Source organism: Elgaria multicarinata, chromosome 4 (assembly GCF_023053635.1).
Source record: "Elgaria multicarinata webbii isolate HBS135686 ecotype San Diego chromosome 4, rElgMul1.1.pri, whole genome shotgun sequence".
NCBI classification, from domain to species: domain Eukaryota; kingdom Metazoa; phylum Chordata; class Lepidosauria; order Squamata; family Anguidae; genus Elgaria; species Elgaria multicarinata.
In genome coordinates, this window is record NC_086174.1 from 93,251,181 (window position 1) to 93,269,923 (window position 18,743).

Consider the following 18,743-nt stretch of genomic DNA (forward strand, 5'->3'; position numbering starts at 1 on the left):
ATGGAGGTATTCGTCACAGTGCTTGTGGAGGCCTAGCTGTAACCATAACAACCTCAGTGTGTACACACACTTGCTGTCGACTGAAAAGAATTTACCGTGCTTCTAACTAATGAGTGACACAATGCTCCATTTCAATCTACAAAATGGAGCCCTTCCAAGAACATTTTTTCCCCTCAGGTTAGCACAAGGAGGATAGAGATGAGTAGGTGTTGGTACTTATCACATGTCTTCTAGAATACTCGTTTATTGCATATATAAACAGCATTCTTGTGGATGCTGCCCAATTGGCTAAGCAGCCCATGGTCTTTGGGTCCATGGCTTGTTTAACATGATGTGAGGGAGAGGTCAGAGGACCAGGTTTGCACAAGGCAAACCAGGGTTTGGTAGTGGGGCATGGGGAGACACATGGGGAGGTGCCAAAAATATTTGTGGACAGTTCTGCTAGAAAAGTTGATGCATGCAAGTGAAAATACCTTTAGAGTATTGACTCTAATGATACTACAGCCACATTATTTTGTCTTCACACATTAAGCTGTTAAAAAGCATTTTTGCCATCAGGTAATAAAAATCAAAGGACTGAGTACAGGACCTTTTCATGTAAAACATACACTCTGCCATTGAGTTATTCTTCCCACACTTCAAATCTGAACAAGAAACTTCTTGCACCCAAAGCAAGAATTGTATACTGAAGTCCAACAAGCTAGTTAAATTCATTCCCCTTTTTGTTAATATTCCTGGATAAATCCCAGGCACCTGGTTGGCCAGCTGAATGAAACTTTTGCACTTTATCAAGTCCAATGGGCTGACATCTGCATGTTCACATTTGAGATTTGTCTAGCTATGCTTTAAATACCCTGCTTGCTCAAACAGAATATTTAACGAAGAACACTTCAGATGAGCAGAGATTCAGCTAAAACCTAGACTCATTTTGTGGTTGTTTAAAGTCTTACATTTCATTTTATCAAACGCAGGCTGCAAAATGTTTTAAATTAATGACATAATAAATAAGCCTAAACAGATGCTCCTAAAGGCATACAGAAGCAATGTGTTAATTTTTTGTTAGCATATGTTCAAAATCTTTCTCCCCTAAGTACTGCAAGAAAAACAGTGATTCATTTATGTATAGATAGGTTATTTAATTAAAAATAATGTACACACTTGATTAAAACCATCACAATTATATTTTTAAAAGTCAATATAGAAACAAGGAAGTTGTTTATCCCAAGCCTAACTCTCAGAATTAATGGGTGCACCAATGAGTCAAGTAGTGGGCACCAAAGATCTGGTCAAGCCAAGCTTATAGATTCTCAATGTACCATTATCTACGAAACCAATTTTGGGAACTATGGTTCCCACACAATATCATCTTTCTTCAATACCGACTGAAGCTTCTGAGCACTTTTTAATAACTGAAGAGAACTTGCGCTCTTATTCATAGAACAGGTACTATGCACACTCCCTCTCAGAGGGACTGTAGTCTCTTTAGTTTCTTTTGATTCATCAGGCCTTGATGCAGCATTAGCGGTTTTTCTTTTCAGTTTTTGAGCCCTTTGTCTCAGTTTATAAACCTAAAAAGAGAAAAATCCCATAATAGTTCTGATGCACAAATACAGGCAAGTTGGCAATATCTGTCAGACCTCCACATCAAAACTAAAAGGACCTGTTTCGTAACTTTTCTGGTATATTTAGTTATGAGACAGGAAGGCCAAGAAAAGAAATTTTCAGTTGCTTTTCTATGGTTGTGGTGGCTGGGTTAGAGCAAGAAGAGAATGAAAACATAAGATAGTTGTACTTCACACTTTCTTACACAGACAAACTCATAGATAACATTAAAAAGCCAACCTAAAATGAAATAATATGTCAGGTAAACTAGTACTAAGCACTTGCCTTAAAATTGTTTCGCACTGGAGTGTCAGTGCAAATCATACGGCAAAGTAACATCAAATATTACATGTCAAGGCTTAGACAGATAAATGAATCCTGTCTTTTGTGGTAAATTTTTAGTACAACATTAATAAATTATTGGTGATTGGGGGGGGGGGAAGCAGGTAGGGCCTTCTGGAGAACTCTGGAAGGCTGGATTTGGTCCCCAGGTTCTGTACCCCTGTCTTATGACTTGTATTTTGAAAAGCAGCCATGGGAAGCTGCCAGAAACTGGAGGAATGAGGGTGGCAGGAAAAGAGGAGAGGGGCTGCTTAACTCTTTTCCATCTGATCAACTTTTGTCCCTGGAAGATTTCCTGAGCCCATCTCTTTCCCTTGCCTTCTAAGTGAGAAAGCAATTTTGTGAGTGTATGTGTGATTTCAAGCGAACAAACGGCAAGGAGGGTAAAGATTAAGTAGTTACCCTCTCTTCCGACTGAAGCCATTTATGCTGCTTTTCAGGAATAAACTTCCATCTACTCACACACACCTACCCATGCCACTGTGACCAGTTAGGAGACTGTTGATATTTTTCTGAATAACATCTAGTTTGGACCTTGTATTCTAAACCAAATACACCCATATCTATTTCAGTAAACTAATTTTATATAATAACTTCTCTAAGCGCTGGCTTTCTAAAGATAGCCCTGGAGATATATATATGTTTAACACAAGGTTCATTGGACTGAGTAAGGACCTCTGCAGGCAAAGCATGTACTCTCCCTTCTCTCCTCACACTTTGAATAAGAACTAAATTCATTTCTTAATAATCCTGGGTAAATCCCAGGCACCTGGTTGGCCAGTTGAATTAATCTAAGCTCTCGCTTTCTAAAGATAGAAGTAGTTTTGTTCCCCCTGTACTATCCCTTTTCTTGATTTCGTAACAGTTTTCTTACATGTTCCTGGTGTTTTCTCAATTTGGAAATCTGATCTCCTTTCATCTCCATCCGCTTCACAAGACAATCCAGTTCACGTTCCAAGTCTTCCTGAATGTCATGATTTTGAGTTTCTTGTATCTGCTTCAGCAATTCTTGATGCTCACTGTTGAAGACAAACTCTTATCAGTTATTGTTGGCACAGTCCAGACCACCATCTTCTGTAATGGCTACTTCCCAGTTGCTCGTATCAGTATGACATCAAACGTCAAACTTAAGGTTGACCACACACAAAATAGCAAGTGACAACCTAAGCAGTGCTAGGCAACATGGCTTGATCTAGAACATATTGGTCTTTGAAACAGTCATGCTTTCCCTTAACACAGCAGTGAGTACCTTTTTAAAGTGTTCTACAGAAAACTGGAACATTAATGTTTATACAGATATTACTTAAAAGAAATAGTTCCAAACGACAAGTTCTAAACAGACAATTGGTGGTTGAAGAATAAGTACTGTAGATAAGAGTTATTAGTTTAAACCCAACATCACATGAGCGGACTGCCACTCACACATAGGACCTCCCTTTGCTCTCCTTCCCCCTACAGCAGCGGTTCTCAACCTGTGGGTCGGGACCCCTTTGGGGGTCGAATGACCCTTTCACAGGGGTCGCCTAAGACCATCGGAAAACACATATTTCCGATGGTCTTAGGAAACTGTATTGACTGAACTATGTCATGTATCATCTTTTGTATTATTAAAGCTATTGTTATGTATTATTTTCATTAGCAAACCATCCCATGACAATGGATCGTGTAGAGAAGAACGAAAATAATTTTATGGTTGGGGGTCACCACAACATGAGGAACTGTATTAAAGGGTCGCGGCATTAGGAAGGTTGAGAACCACTGCCCTACAGCCTCTCCGTACCCCTCAGAGCAGATCTAGGGCATGTGTGGAGAGCTGCAGGGAGGAGGAGGCGTTATCTGTACTGCCAGCAGTGTCTTCTGCCAGTGGATGGCCAGCACTGCATCCAGTCCAATGTGAAGTTACTAGAACTCCTGATGCTACAGTAAGAAACATTTCATTTAAAGGCAGGAACATATGCAATTTAGACTAGATGGACATTAATTGGGCATTCAATTGAACACCCTACTAGGATCTATCTTTTGCCACAATAAGAAGTTGGCATAAGAATTTAGTTTTTAAGTGCCCAATACTATTAAGCCTCAAAGGATTCTATAGGTACAAACTCTTGTAAGGACTTTTTGGAGACTAAAGTAAGTCCTCAACCCTATTTATGCAGCAGCTGCTTGTAAAAGATGGCTAAGTTACAGAAAACAGCAGGCAGCAGTGCAGAAGACTTAAATCCACAAGGAACAGGCACTGCAAATGTCTCCTCAGGAACTTCTAAAGGATTCATTTCTCTGTGTAACTTTCCTCTGATGTTTCAGGTTGTTTTCACATGGGGTACTAAGAACAATATTGCTGTGATCTTTTTTCTTTGAACTGCACAACCTCACATACCATGCCACTTTGTGTGGGTGGAGGCAGTGGTGGAAGCTGTTTTGAGAATCATCTTCTGTTTTTATGTTGCACTAGAATTCAGACGGGAGGAGATTAAAAATTACTCCTAGCATCATTTTTGAAAGTGTCCTTTGCTACGAAATAGACCGGGGCAAACTGTTCTCAGTTTTAACTTTAAAAACAACCTACAGCATTACAGTTCTTTATATACAGATGAATACTTACAAGTCCATTTGTCCCAGCTCATCCTGTAGGACCAAGAGAAGATCAGAAAGATTTTCAGTAGCAGAGGAAGATGTGGAGCAAGATCCAGAACTGCATATTCCAATCCATCTTGAAGTTCCTCTTTCAACTTTTTCAGGATGTTGTGAAGTTACACATGGACTACGATATTTCATCAGGTGCAAGACACTTTGAACATTTGCAGCAACAGAGTGACTTGAGCTGGCAGACTGGTGGGAAAAGTAGCACATCAGAAAGTGTCTTTTAACAAAGAGTAATTTAAAGAAGTTCAAATTTAGGAAGACAACCACAGATAAAAATACTTACCTTCCCAGCAACAAAAGGCAACTTTCCTGCCTGTAGGCATGAATGTGAGTCAGATGCTTTTCTCGAACCAGAATTTTTCTGCAAATTAAAAACTAGATTTATTCCTATATTTCAAGCAATAGGAAAAGTAAAGGTTCTGAACTTGCAGTTATATCATCATGTGTATTTGGAAGGACTATGTGTAGTCTTATGTGTACATTAATTGGATAAAAAAAAAAGAAGACTCCTAAGAAAAGTCCTACATAAACCATTTATTGAAGTTGCATGGTTCCCAAGAGAGAAGATTCAATTTTATCAGTTATCTCTAGACCATGGGCAAGAACTATTGGGGGCCTTCTGCACACGGCCAGCACTATTGGTTCCAGTGTGTGTGCGTCCAGACTTTCTTCTGCTCATTTCAAGGCTTGCCCCCAGAAGTGGTCCATCGTGGCCACCAGTGGTAGGGGCTGCGGGTGGACATCAGGACTGGTGGGGCTGGCTGCGCATGGAAAGCCCCTGTTGGATCCTGCTCCAAACAGTTTTCAGATCAAAAGGAAGGTTACACTGATTTGAGACTTGACAAAATTTGAAAAATGCTCTGAAGAAAAAGCTACTATTAAGCTTTATTTATTATTTTAATTAAAATTTATTGAATTCTTCATAAAATAAATCTGGGCATTTTACAATAGGAATGATTACTTAAGGAGGTTCAAAGGAATGAAATATTGAAATGCAGGAAATATCTTAATTCCATACTTGCAAGCTGCCTTCACTACATGTTTACCAATTCCCCCTTTCACTCCAAACCCATATGTAACTTCTCTAGATTTGCCTAAGGGTCATTCCAAACCCGAAGATGATGATGAGTACTGCACTGAGAGGAGGGGGCAGGAAAGCCTTATTAGTTTGAACTCATCTCAGTGGGCTGGATCCAGACTTAGCCCCAATAATACCGAAGACACACCTACTGCGAACTTTTTTACCTTTACAACTTTCTTCTTCCTGCTTTTCTTCTTCGCTTCCTTTTGAGGTGATAATGAGGATAAGAGAATTCTATTCATCTCAAGTCCTGTTTGGAGCTGTAGTAAAAGAATATATATACAACCAGATCTTGTTAAATATCCACTTTTATTTATTTAACAATATTCATGAATCACTTATATTAAAATAAATTTCAAAGCAGCGTACAAAAATACAGTATAAATTTATAATTAAATACTGTGGCCAGATCTACACCAAGCAGGATATAGCACTATGAAAGCATTTTGAAAGCAGTATACGGTATGTGTCATGGGCCGCAACAATTGTCAGTGCACTTCAATATCACTATAAAGCATTAGTGCGGCTCCTGCCTTTTTTCTATTGCTTTCATACCACTTTCACAGTGCTATATCCTGCTCGGTGTAGATCTGGCCTATATATCATTACTGTATACAGAAGAAAAGATTACCTTCTTGACAATCTTTGTTGGAAAAAGCATATTTTCAGTAGGTGCCAGAAACCCAGAAGGGGTTATTGCAATCAAAAGCTAAGAAGAAAAAGATGAGTGTAGGGCTTATATGCTTTCTCTGTACAAAACAGATACCAATGAAGTCCACTGCTACAGGGAACTCATCTCTTCAGTGTGGTACAAAAAGTCACTGGGGAATGCTTTAGCAGTTTCTATGAACCATCTGAGTAATTCAAGTGCACTGTAGTGAACAAAGATTGTTCTCAAGAAGCTTGCCTACTTAATGGGTTAAAATTATACTCTTTACCATACGACAGCACAGAACAAAACTCTTGCCAGAACACTGCATGCTTAAACTCATTAGCAATGTTTACTCAGCACATAGTGCTTATCTCCATCAGCTCATACTTGTAAACAAATAGTAGCAGGCTGGCATAAGCACTCTTCTCCTTTACACCAGAGGTGAGAAATTTGCAAACCGCTGGCCTTGCATACAAATTTGCTGCTGCAGCAGTGGTAAAAACAATCTGTGGTTTGCAGGGGAATTTTGACAACAAACTGCAATGGTGGCCTAAAAAGACCACATTTTGTTTGAGAACAAGGTACACCTTGTTTTTAAGCTAATTGTGGACTTTTTAGGCCACCCTTGTGGTTTTGCTGCTAAAATGCAGCTGCACACCAGTTTGTTTTTGCCACTGGTTTGGCAGTACACAATAGTTAGTGCAGTCTCCAGGGGTTGAAATTGGCTGTAAAACCTCCTGTTTGATCACTGTTGCAATACTAAAGCTCATGTTTCTTACCTGTGCAGCTTTATCTTGTATTAGCTTACGCTGATGTTGTTCTTCCTGAAGCTTCTGCTCCAGGTGTTTGATCTTTTCCTTTGAGAAGAAAGGGATACAATATGAGATAAAGTTTGCTTAATCATGTTCAAGGTGACAAAGTCGATATTATTTTGAGGATTAGAACTGAAACTGAAGTGGGTAACTTCTTGCTGCTCCATCTGACTAGTTTGTTTCCAAAACTTGAATGGTATATCTGAGATTCATCAGATCAAGAGAAAATACAAGAGCTTTCAGGACAGATCCCACTCAATTATAAATTTATAAATTTTTACCTAGTGTTTTGGGCTTCAAGAATATATGGGGAGTGGTCCCTGAAACTTCACAAAGTGCTACCACAAAATATACATTTATTGCTCAAACAGTATCAGAGAATAACAAATCTATGCAATGATAAACAAGCAAAACAATTACTACATACAATGCAATTAGGATGATAGAAGCATAATAGAAATCGTGGCTAGCATCTTCCTTAGTAAAATTAAAGTTCGATTCCTTGCAACCAACAAAGCAGCCATCATTAAGATCTTATAGTTACTTAACTGGCAAGCATGGTTGGCAGAACTTAGGTAAACATATTTGGTAGGCTTCTCATTCTCCTGGGATCTCTTTGAGCAACCAGATCCAACTCTTGCTTTTAGAACTCTTCTGTGGATGATCTCGTCTTACATTTTAAAGGCAGTCATACCACTATTCTCATTTTTCACAATGTAGCCAGGTCTGCTACTGACACCAGTAACACCTAGATGAAGGCATGCCTGCTAAGCTAAGTATCTTTCTGGTTCCAGTACTTGACCAACCCACTTGTGACAACCTTGCTCCATTTCAAAGAATATTTCTCCTTATTTCCAAGAATACATCCCATTACTGAGTTATCCTACATCACACACAGGACTAATTATATCTGTAACTAATCACTTACAGTCAGCATGCACAGATAATTAGGAATAGCATCGCTATGAAATACAATGACTTCTTATCAACAGTACATGTTACATTCATACTGTGACAAAATGTTCCATTCGACGTAATAAAGAAAGGTAATAAAGGCAAGCTGAGGTAATAAAGAAAATGATCTTAACTTTTATCAAAGAAACACCCAAATCCTCAATAGCACCTTCAGTGTGTAGCTTTCTAAATGTTAAATTGTACCTCAGTAACCCAAGTAATCCATATTTGATAGTTTGTATTAGAAATCCAAATAACTTACTACTGCAGCTTTCTGAGTGCTAGTAAGTTTCCAACATTGATTTTCTAGAATTTCAAGCTTATCAAGTTTTGCACAGAGCTCCACCTGATTCTGGTCTTTTTCCTTCTGAAGTTGGGTCTGAAAAGTGCGCACAAGACAGTGATTAAGCAGTTGATAGCAAGTCTTGCTTAAATAGCTTGTAGTTTTATGATTAGCAAATTCAGTGCCACAAAAGATCTCCTGATGTGGGCATATGATTAGGAGGCTTGACACAGAATATTCATGCATGCAAAATTGCACAGGATCCTGCTGCACATGGAAAGAGCAGACCCACCCATCTGATTCATGTTCATATCAACTATTACTATAGAGTACTGTGTATAACTAAGCCAACTGAAGCGTGCGGAAAGAGATGCAGACTAAGACTGAACATATATATGCACTAAGATGCAGATGTGTAGGCAACCAAGCTAAATGCATGCCCCATGAGTACTGCACCCTGCAGACTAGAATGCATCTTGGAATATGATGCATCTTTATCTACTATCCAGGTCCACTGCACATAGCTATTCTGCACATATTAACAGCTGAATGCAACTCTGCGGCATTCATCTCTGAATCATGACATAAATGTCAGCTTTAAATATTGCTGGTTTGATTAGAATTGCATAGAATATAGCTTAAAAACTATCAATTTTATTGGCATCTTTCAGCCAAACATAATCAAACACTTAATAGCTACATACGATATACAGAGGCATTTCTTGGACATTAAAATATCTCCTTTATGCATAGCTAAGCTAATGAAAAGCTTCCTATTTACATGCAACAAATTTCCTAAAGGGTACTTGAAATCTGTTATGATTTAAAGCATTTTTACCCCATTTTTTCAGTCAAAAAGCAGCAGCTTACAGATAAAATTCATAATTCTGAAAAACTCTAGAATTAAGAAATCCAGGTAGAAAATCTAGATAATCAGAATGGGTATAAATAAAAATGAAAACAGAGGTCAAGGTGGAAGTGTTAATATTTGTCATTAGCAGATTGATAATAAATTAAGTTTAGTCAACAGATGACTTATTACTGAAAACACAGGAATTTGCAGAAACCATCAAAGGCCATTTTGATTCATGTTCTATAAATTTGAACAAGCAAGATTACAGAAGAAAAACACACCAACAAAGCTGGGGCACAGCCTTTTTTGACACAAAGCAACAAATGAAGGTGAAATAAATGTGATGCACCTGCTGTTCTAGAACCAGTTTCTTTTCCAACTCTGCACTGACCACCATTTTTCTCATGTAATCTAGTTGTTTTTCCAGCAAGGAGCAGCGTGACTGTGCTGTCTGTAACTGCATGCTCACATCTGAATGGAAGGGGGGAAAGTGGTGGTGTGAGAGACTAACACACAAGTTTTACTTCATCTTAAGTCACAACTTTTTGCATGAACATTTGTTGAAATTAATATAGCTATTTGCTTGCTTTCATTAGAGCTGGATTTTGATCTTGATCTGCAGTTACAGACTCAATCCTATTACTATTTTTGGCTTTTATCACATCAGCAGTAGAGACACATGAAATGCTTTGGACCGTCTTTCAGGAGCTTATGAAAATATTTTCACTCCCCACAAAAATCTACAAGTATTATTATGGTTTGCCGAAAGTCCGTAGAATTTTTAACAGGAATATTATCCAGTCCATTTTATTAGGGATTGAAAAAGAAAAATGTACATATTGTATAACAATAAGCAGCAGCTTTTACCTTATTGCATTGCAAGTTATGACACTTTATACAGTTTATCTAAACAACTGCTGAAGCAGTTCAAGGCAATTCTGCTGGGGGGGGGGGCGAACCCTGCAATCATGTAACAACCCTATCTACTACAGATCCCAATTGCACATTAAGAGAGAGAGAGAGAGCAAGTAGAGTATGACAAACCCACAACATGAGCGCTCCTTTGAGATTAAGATAGGACAGATGTGGTTGGTAAGACTGTCATCACTACTAATGGATGCTACCTTTTCTTTCTTGCACAAGTTCCTGATGAGTTATATCCTTCTCATTTGATTCATGCTGCAAAGCCCTTTTATACTGGGCAGCTTCTCTGGACAGGCAGTTCAGGTCATCCTCAGCCTGTGACCTCTCCAGCTCAAGACGATGGATCTTTTGTTGAAGAGTTTTCAGGGCTGCCACTAGAGCTGGTGAACAGGTAACCATCTTTAATTATGTTTTTACAGTTTGGGGGTTTAATAATATCAACAAAGTACAAAGAGAAATTGCATTAATTTCTGTATTACTTATGCAAACCGCTGGCCTTGCACAGCGGTGATATTACCCAGTCATTTTATTGCTGTACATTTGATTAGATGCTGGACATGCTGTCTAAAGAGCCACATTCTCTTCATCTGCACAGTGGCTAGAAAGCCAAAGAGGTATGAATGTTTCTCCTATTCTCTTTCAGTGCTTCTACCATTCAGATCAGATTAAAATGACTAGTTTAACTAGAACCCCGCCTCCCACAGGGAAAGCGTTATTGCTAAACCCTCTGCTATTCTCTGCTGCTATTTTCAAAATGACCTGGTTACACAAAGCTCTTTTTATATGTGTGTTCTGCTGCACAAATTGTTCTTCTGTCAAACAGATCTAGAGTATATATCAGGGATAGGCAATATGCAGCCCATGGGCAAGATGTGCCCCCTGCCACCCCTCTTTTTTTCTTTTAAAAGAGAAAAAGTAGCAGCTACAGAGGCCTGGAATGGACACATTTAGCTTGTTTTTCTCCTTCCCCTTTTGTGGTGTAGAGAGTGCAACCTGCAGCAAATCCAAAGGGAGTGAACTGGCCACCAGAATGCTTGAAGCTGCCCACCCCTGTTATGTATTAAAGAGGTTCATTATAGATAGCTAATAATTTCCTAGTCAGGGCTGGAACCTGCCACTTAGTCACTGGACCTTTGCAGGCCAGTCAATTGTACCCAGCGTTTGAGATGGTAGAAACATGCAGTATAAGAAACTAATGTGGAAGGTAACTTCTGAATCAAGATAATGTGCCTAGCAGACCAAGCACTTTTAGTATGTTCACAACATTAAGAATAATTTGTCACAGAAAGTTAGATAACCATGAGGGAGAAAGGTGACTACTGTGCCTTCTAACAAGCCCAGAGCATTTTTATTGACAACTGCTAAAGCAGTTCTTGCATTTTGAGTTTCCTAGGCAGAGGAAAGGTCTTTGTTAATGTTCCTCCCACCTCCAAATCATGTTTGCTTTACTCAGAAAACTAACTGAGTTTAAGATAATGAAATATTCCAAGGACAAGTAAGTAAAACATTAAAAAGGTGCCTCTTGCATAGCCCAACAACAAAAGTTGCATTTTATTTTCAACAAAAATAAATGGCTTCATGTTAAAATAGATGGGAACCAGACCATGGGAAATTTAACTCTCATTCTTTAAGAGCGTGAAGCAAAGAACAGGGAAGTGCAGGTACTCATTACCTTCCCATGAATTCATATACCTACTGGAGCATAAGGACAAATTCCAATTATATTTTTCTGTTATGTTTCTGGAATTCCAAGACTTATTTTGATTTTTAAAAATAAAAATCAGATTAAAGCTAGGGAACACAGCAAAAATGTACATTCACAGACCAAAGATCATAATAAGATATGGGTGACAATGCATCCCAAATTTCAGTGGCAAACAGACACAGCCTGTTGTTGGTTTATGCAAGGGCTGTTTAACCTGTGCATAATACATGGTCCCTGGGTTTGGATGACACAAGAAGCTATGGCCAGAGCTTAAACATTCATAACGGCCACATAACGGCTTTCCTTTTCCCCCTCCTCCTCCTCCCTCCCAAGCCCCTTTCCTTTTGTGTCATGTCTTTTAGATTGTAAGCCTGTGGGCAGGGACTGTCAAGAAATACTTTTGTAAGCCGCCATGAGAGCCTTTTTTGGCTGAATGGCGGCATAAAAATCCTTAAATAAATAAATAAATAAATAAAATACACCCCAGCCCACTGTGGCTTAAATAAGCCACGGTAGGCTGTTCAATCGTGCAAACTGTCCCACTGCGTATTTAGCAAGGACACCTACCAAGCTTCAGCAAGGTGAAACAGGTGCCTTTTCCTTCTCATACAATTTCTCTTTATTCTGTACCTGAAATTCATAGGGCCCTTCTTCTACCTAGATGCCCATGGAAGAGCTGCCGACTCAATTTAAAAGAGACAGAGAGAGAGAGCTTATTTACTACAACAGCTGTAGCTCAAAGAAACATTGTCTCTTTAACATGTTTTTCACTGAATTTTAATCAAATTCAGCCTAGCTCTCAAATCAGCCTCATGTTCCAAAGTTAGTACATCCCAGGTCAAGATTTGCTGGCCAGGTTTTAATTAATAATGTGTTTTACCTTGATTGTTTGGTGCAGGAGTGTCTGTTGGGGTAACTGTTGCCTTCTTTGACCAGAAGTCAGCAAACGCAGAGTACATTTTATCCGGAGGCTGAAGAAAGCTTCCTATGTAGCTATTCTTTGACTCAGTGTCCATGGACTACAGAAAGATATACAATGTCATTTATAGTTCTATATGACTATTAATTAAGCCACTTTCCCTTATACCTTAAAACACTAATCAGTGTTTACCTTCTATGTATGAATATGACTCTCAATCCATTGATAGGAATAAGCAGGAAGGCAGTGGCTCAGCAATTAACTAGCTTACTGCAGCATACATTTCTTTAGGCAACAGTTTCTTACAGAAGCATTTGTGTCCGAGTTACTACAACACTTTTTTAAGGGTGCAATCCTATGCAAACTGGGGGTTACTTCACAGGATTGGGTTGCTAGTTACTAGAGAAAGTTGTATTTCCTCACAGTTGCAATGGATGCACTATGCTGAATGTGGTTGCAAGAACACCAAGGTAGTCTACTGGATATTACCACTGGTCAGTTTCAACACTCTCCTGACCCTCCTCTGGGAAACGAATTTGTTAACATTTGTTCTCCAAACATTTGTTAGGTGTCTGACTTTTTATCTGTTGTGTAAGTTGCATTGAATTCTAAACATATTTTTGTATACAGAAAGCAAAATGCTTCAGCACGGAACTGTTGCCAATAGTATCAATTCACCAAAATAGGCTTCTGCATTCACATCCAATTGTACACATGCATCCCAAGCACATTCAGATCCTACTGAACTGTCTGGATCTGTTTTGTTAATGGAACAGTGTAGGTTTTGCACATGATTAGAATTAATTTGGAGAATGTGTTTATTGATCTCAATTAGTATCACTGGGGAGAGCTTTTTGACATAATTTTAAGGGGGAGGGGAAATACAGCTTAAATAATTTTTAGTTTCCTTGATACTAAAATGGGCAAATACCTGAGTTATTCTATTGCCCACCCACGAATAAAGTTAACTGAAAAGTGTACGTGTTAATACAGTATTATCATATTACTCTATACCAGATACATTTTGTCACTTGAATTACGTAACAAGCTGTTCTCACCTCAACACAGAAGCATCTCCTCTTAAGTTTCCCAAGTTATTATTTTCAAAATTGAACAGAAGGATTAACATAGCCAACAGATCATAAAAACAGTAAAACCATTATAAAAGCCTGTTTCTTCCAAGTATAAAAAGGCTCAAACATATTTGCTTCTTAGGAGGCTGCTTTAGCAACCCAAATAAGTACTCAGTTCTAAAGTTGCATTACTTACCTCCATTACAGGGGACCCAGTGTTTCACTAACCTGCCAAGACAAAGGAAGCAGTCTACTACTAGATTTGAAGTTAGAATCACATTTCCTAGCTATTAATTATTTTCTTGCAATTGAGACATTACAGTATACAGAAAGAAAGAAAAACCATTTTTATGAACAAGAGGGAGGCTACATCTAACCTGGCAGTCTTTCTACAAACTTGTGACAGAGAAACTGCATGACATACAACAGTCTGCCCACTGATTTGAAATTTATTGCTATTTGCATACCATTTCTGAACCATTTCTACAATAATTTGCCCTTCATTAAAGAAATAAAACCTCTCACACAATTTGTCTTGTTGCTCTTTCCAACCTTGTCCCTAATACCTAGAGTTGTTTTTCTTTGAAACTATTTTTTAAAATTTATACGACTTTAGACAGAGCATTTATGCCCCTATGTACCTTAGCCAAACACCCAATGCTATTCATTTTGCCTGCTCCTTTTTGCAGAAGTTGGCCATGATTGTTTCACAACCCCTGCCCCAAACTGCATCAGCTGAATCTGCCTTTCTACATGTTTAATACTGTGCCAATCTCTATGTATTCAATAAATATATTAATTGAGGGTATACATGCACAGGTTCATTTGCATAAACTCAAACATTTATTGGGAAAAATAAAAACCCAGGTCTGCAATCCCAGAAGAAAGAAGTGTGTGTCCACCCACACACCTGTGGGGAACTTCTGAAAATCAGTAGACACATAAAATTGAAGTGACAAGAATGCTGGTCCAGACATGTATGAAATAATCATGACCTTGGGTTCATTAGGTGTAGGCACAGAGTTCATGCTCCTCCAACATGCTGTAGTATTGCATGTTGGAGAGTTCTTCAGACTGTAGTTGTAATAAATTCTTCTGTGTAGTCATAAAACTTAGAAGATGCAATGTTTCTTAATCTCAAAAAACCCAACTCAGTCTTTGAATATTTTTTTGTTTATGTGCAGATCAGTTTAAAAGTTGCTTACAGTCCTTTACTTCCGCCCTTTGACCCTGCATCCACAATGGCTTAATTTGAGCTTGGGATGGCAAGCTCCAGGATCGCGCCCCCGAATCCCACCCCCTCTTTTAAACGGTACAGCACGGAAATAAAAATATGGGCGTACGCAAAGTGTCTTTCCTGCTCCGTTGAGTAAACACAGCTGAAAGAGCAACAACAGCCACCCGTGTTACAATAAAGCTACCAGACGGGTTTCCTTTTCCTGCGGCGGGGAGGGGCGCTCCTTGGCTACAACAGAAGGCAGGGGAGGGTCGCGGATTTCGTTAAACCTCTAACGCGAGCGCTGCTTAGCAGTTAAGCAGGGAAGGGCTTAGCGACCAGGAAAAGTTAGCTTCTCTGCCCTCGCCCTTTTGCCGAAGCAAAGACTAGGCCAAGGGTTTCCCAGCTGCAGCCCAGCACGGAGCCCAACTAGCCTCTCCTCTGGGGCGGAGAAGCAAAAGCACGCCGCCATTCAAGCGCCTTTGCAGGTGCGGGAAGGAGGAAGAGGAAGAAGGAAGGCTGTTATTACCAGAGGACGGGCAAATGAGAGGCCAAACGTCTGGAGGGCCGTAGATGCAGCACTCCGCGCTTTTAAAGGCCTTGAAAAACAACAGCCACCTAAAGCCCCCCTTCCACCTTCCTTTACCGTCTCCATCGTAGAAACGGGTCTTACTTCACGGAGGAGGAGCGGGTGGGTGGGGAGAGATAGGGAGGAGGAAGTAGCCCAGCCAAGACACTTGAGAAACTTTTGCAGGGGAACCGGGGGTGGGGGCAGCGGGAGAGCCGCCTTTCAGTATTGGAAGCAGCCCAGAGAAAGCTGCAGTTGCAACCTATAAATGAATAAATAAATGCATTTATCCCAGTGTAGTTACCCCCTCCCCCATAAAGAAGGCGCACGCAAAATGACGAGCCCCACCAAGGTGAAAAACAGAGAAAAATACAGGCAGAAATTCTACAGGTGAAAAAGAGTGTCGTCCCTCCCCGCGAAGTGCAGAAAGAAGAAAAGGGTATGTAGCTTTGCAGGCCCGGCTATCGACGCGGACTACTACCACCACACCCGGTTGGGGAAAAGCCCTACTAACCATGCAGGAGGCCCTATTGCCAGAGCGTCCTCTCCAGGGCCGTTTTTAAACAGGCCGCCTCCCCTCGCACTCGGACGAACCCTCCGCCCCGTGACCCGCATTGGTCCCGCCTCCTTCCAGGCTTCCTGCCCGCTTCCTCCGGAGAGAGCAACTGTTATTGCTGTGCCTCGTCAGCAAAACGCTTTCCCTCTCCGCCTGTTTGTTCTTCTGATCCCGCCTGCTGTTCAAGGCTCCGATTGAGATCTGGGGGCCAAAACAAACGTTACTTAGATATGTGTCTAGCAGCTACGTCTGGTTCGCCCCATCCCTTATTATTATCCGATCCGAATTGAGACTTAGCGTTCGTGGCGGGCGGGGGCACTGAGCTTTTAAGATTCGGAACGGGCCATGCGCCTACTCTAGAGTAAAAACAAAAAGACATACCTGCAAAACACACATTTCAAGTTATGTCTTTTTGTTGTTGTTGCCCTGATCTCAACTGCAGCCGTAGGAACGTGCCAATAAATAATGAAAGAACGAGGGTCTCCAAACATGGGCGAGGTGCATTCGCCTCACCACAGAATACATTCAAGGGATATCGCTTTAATATACCTTTCAAGAGGAGTGGAGCAGGTAATTTTAGACCCTGAATTAATAGTCTTATGGGGGGAGCCTTGAGATGGCCATGTGCGTCCGACCGTCCCTTCAGTTGTTGAACAATGTGAAACAATATTTCTTTACCCCTTCCCTCCGATTGCCATTCCATGCTTTAAAACTGCATCTACATTCTTCGTTAGTTCAAGTACAAAACTTAAAAGCTTTTCAGCATAAACTGAAAGCAAAATTGATACCTTTTTGGGGACAGAACTCTGCTTTAAGAGCTGTGCATAATGTAGACGTGATGCTTTTCTTAGCATGTAGACAAAGTGATGGAGGAAACTTAAGGACGCAATCCTATGAAGATAACCTCCGAACTTAGAAGGTGTTGAGTATCCAATGCAAGGTGGCTGGACCATGGAGGTGATCTTCACTTCTCTCTTCAGCTGCACTGCATTTCTGCTCCATGGGTGATTTTGCCCATCTAGCAGCAGTGCTACATAGAGGGAGGGAAGGAGGCTGGAGTGGCCATAGGAAATATGTATGGCTGTCGCCCCAGTCTCCTACCCTTCCCAAGTTTATGCTCTGTTTCTAAGCGCGAAGATGTAGCCAGAGCCATGCTGGCTATGGGGGTGGGGTGAGCATGTTTCTGGACTCTGAAGTCAGAGCCCTGTTTCTGACCTTGAAGCCCAGAAATGGAGCAATCCTATGTGTGTGTGTATCCCCAATGCTGTCTGGAGGGGCATAGGATTGCTCCCTAAGTGGATTTAAAAGCACACCAACAGTATACGTACAAGTGCTTACATGTGTCCAAGCAAAGCATATGGAAAGTTGATAAAATACAATGGTACCCACTTCCACTAATGTTGAAAATAATATTGCCAATATCATACTACCCATACAAATCTATTGTGCAACCACATCTTGAATACTGTTGGCAATTCTGGTAACCACACTTCAGAAAGGATGTTGTAGAGTTGGTAAAAGTGAAGAAAAAGGGTAACAAAAATGATCAAGGGGTTGGAGCAACTCCCCTATGAGGAAAGGTTACAACAGCTGTGACTGATTAGCCTAGAAAATAAGTGATTAAGTAGAGACATGATAGAGGTGTTCAAAATTATGCATGGTGTGGAGAAAGTGAATACAGAGATATTTTTCTCCCTCTCTCATAATACCAAAAGTTGGGGTTATCCCATGAAGCTGATTGGTGGGAGATTCAGGACATATAAAAGGAAGTACTTCCTCACACAGTGCAGAAATAAACTATGGAATTTACTTCCACAAGATTATAGTGATGTCCACCAATTTGGATGGCTTTAAAAGGAGATTGGACAATTTCCTGGAGAAGGCTATCAGTGGCTACTAGTCTTGATATCAGTGGCTACTTCCAGTATCAAGGGCAATATGCCTATGTATTCCGGTTGCCGGGAAACATAGGTGGGAGGGTGTTGTTAAATCCTGCTTGTGGGTTTCCCATGGGCAGCTGGTTGGCCACTGTGTGAACAGAATGCTGGACCAGATGGACCTTGGTCTGATCCAGTACAGCCCTTCTTGTGTTCTTATGACCAGTCAACAAAGCAGGGCTATAGCTCAGTGGTAGAGCACATGGTTTGCATGCTGAAGGTCCCAGGTTCAACCCCTGGCATCTCCAAGTAGGGCTAGGAAAGAATCCTGCCTGAAATTCTGGACAACATCTGCCAATCAATATTGACAATACTGGGCTAGATGGACCAATGGTTTGACTCAATATAAGGCAGCTTCTTATGTTCCTTAACATAAAGCGCATGAGAAAATACATATTAGTTTTGATTATATGCTACTGTTTTTTTAAAATACAAATTAAAAGTGCTTAAAATGCTTAAAGACAACTGGGTCATGAAGTAGTGCCAGAAAGAACTCAACTCTGAAATTAAAGATGCTGTTCATAATATTCAAGTCTCTTGTTTGAGTCCTTAATTTTTTTTTAGAAATGTAACTGCATTTCATTTCAGGAAAGCAATTCTATTAGTCCTCTAGGGCAGGGGTG

General features: G+C 40.2%; 1 protein-coding gene across 2 annotated transcripts; it reads right to left on the bottom strand.

Annotated features, from left to right (window-relative positions):
- Positions 1-1,119: 1,119 nt before the first annotated feature.
- Positions 1,120-16,203, bottom strand: CEP57L1 (centrosomal protein 57 like 1). Of its 2 annotated transcripts, none has more exons than XM_063124808.1 (12): positions 16,142-16,203; positions 14,040-14,071; positions 12,732-12,870; positions 10,347-10,526; positions 9,572-9,693; positions 8,349-8,465; positions 7,100-7,177; positions 5,833-5,928; positions 4,871-4,948; positions 4,547-4,773; positions 2,819-2,963; positions 1,120-1,568 (listed from the first exon to the last, which is right to left on the bottom strand). In XM_063124808.1, exons 2-12 carry the CDS (start codon positions 14,043-14,045, stop codon positions 1,344-1,346), a joined length of 1,413 nt encoding a protein of 470 aa, XP_062980878.1. In that variant the 5' UTR covers positions 14,046-14,071; positions 16,142-16,203; the 3' UTR covers positions 1,120-1,343. The 2 variants fall into 2 exon arrangements, with proteins under 2 accessions (XP_062980878.1, XP_062980879.1); XM_063124809.1 differs by lacking the exon at positions 16,142-16,203 and adding an exon at positions 16,001-16,045.
- Between the last annotated feature and the right edge of the window lie 2,540 nt (positions 16,204-18,743).

Bases quoted from the DNA above. Each gene is read 5' to 3' on its own strand.
- CEP57L1 (XM_063124808.1), bottom strand. The intron at 9,694-10,346 runs GTAGCATCCATT...CCTTCCATTCAG, and splicing joins ACTTGTGCAAGAAAGAAAAG to ATGTGAGCATGCAGTTACAG. The intron at 5,929-7,099 runs GTAAGAAACATG...CTTTTACTACAG, and splicing joins TACAAGATAAAGCTGCACAG to CTCCAAACAGGACTTGAGAT.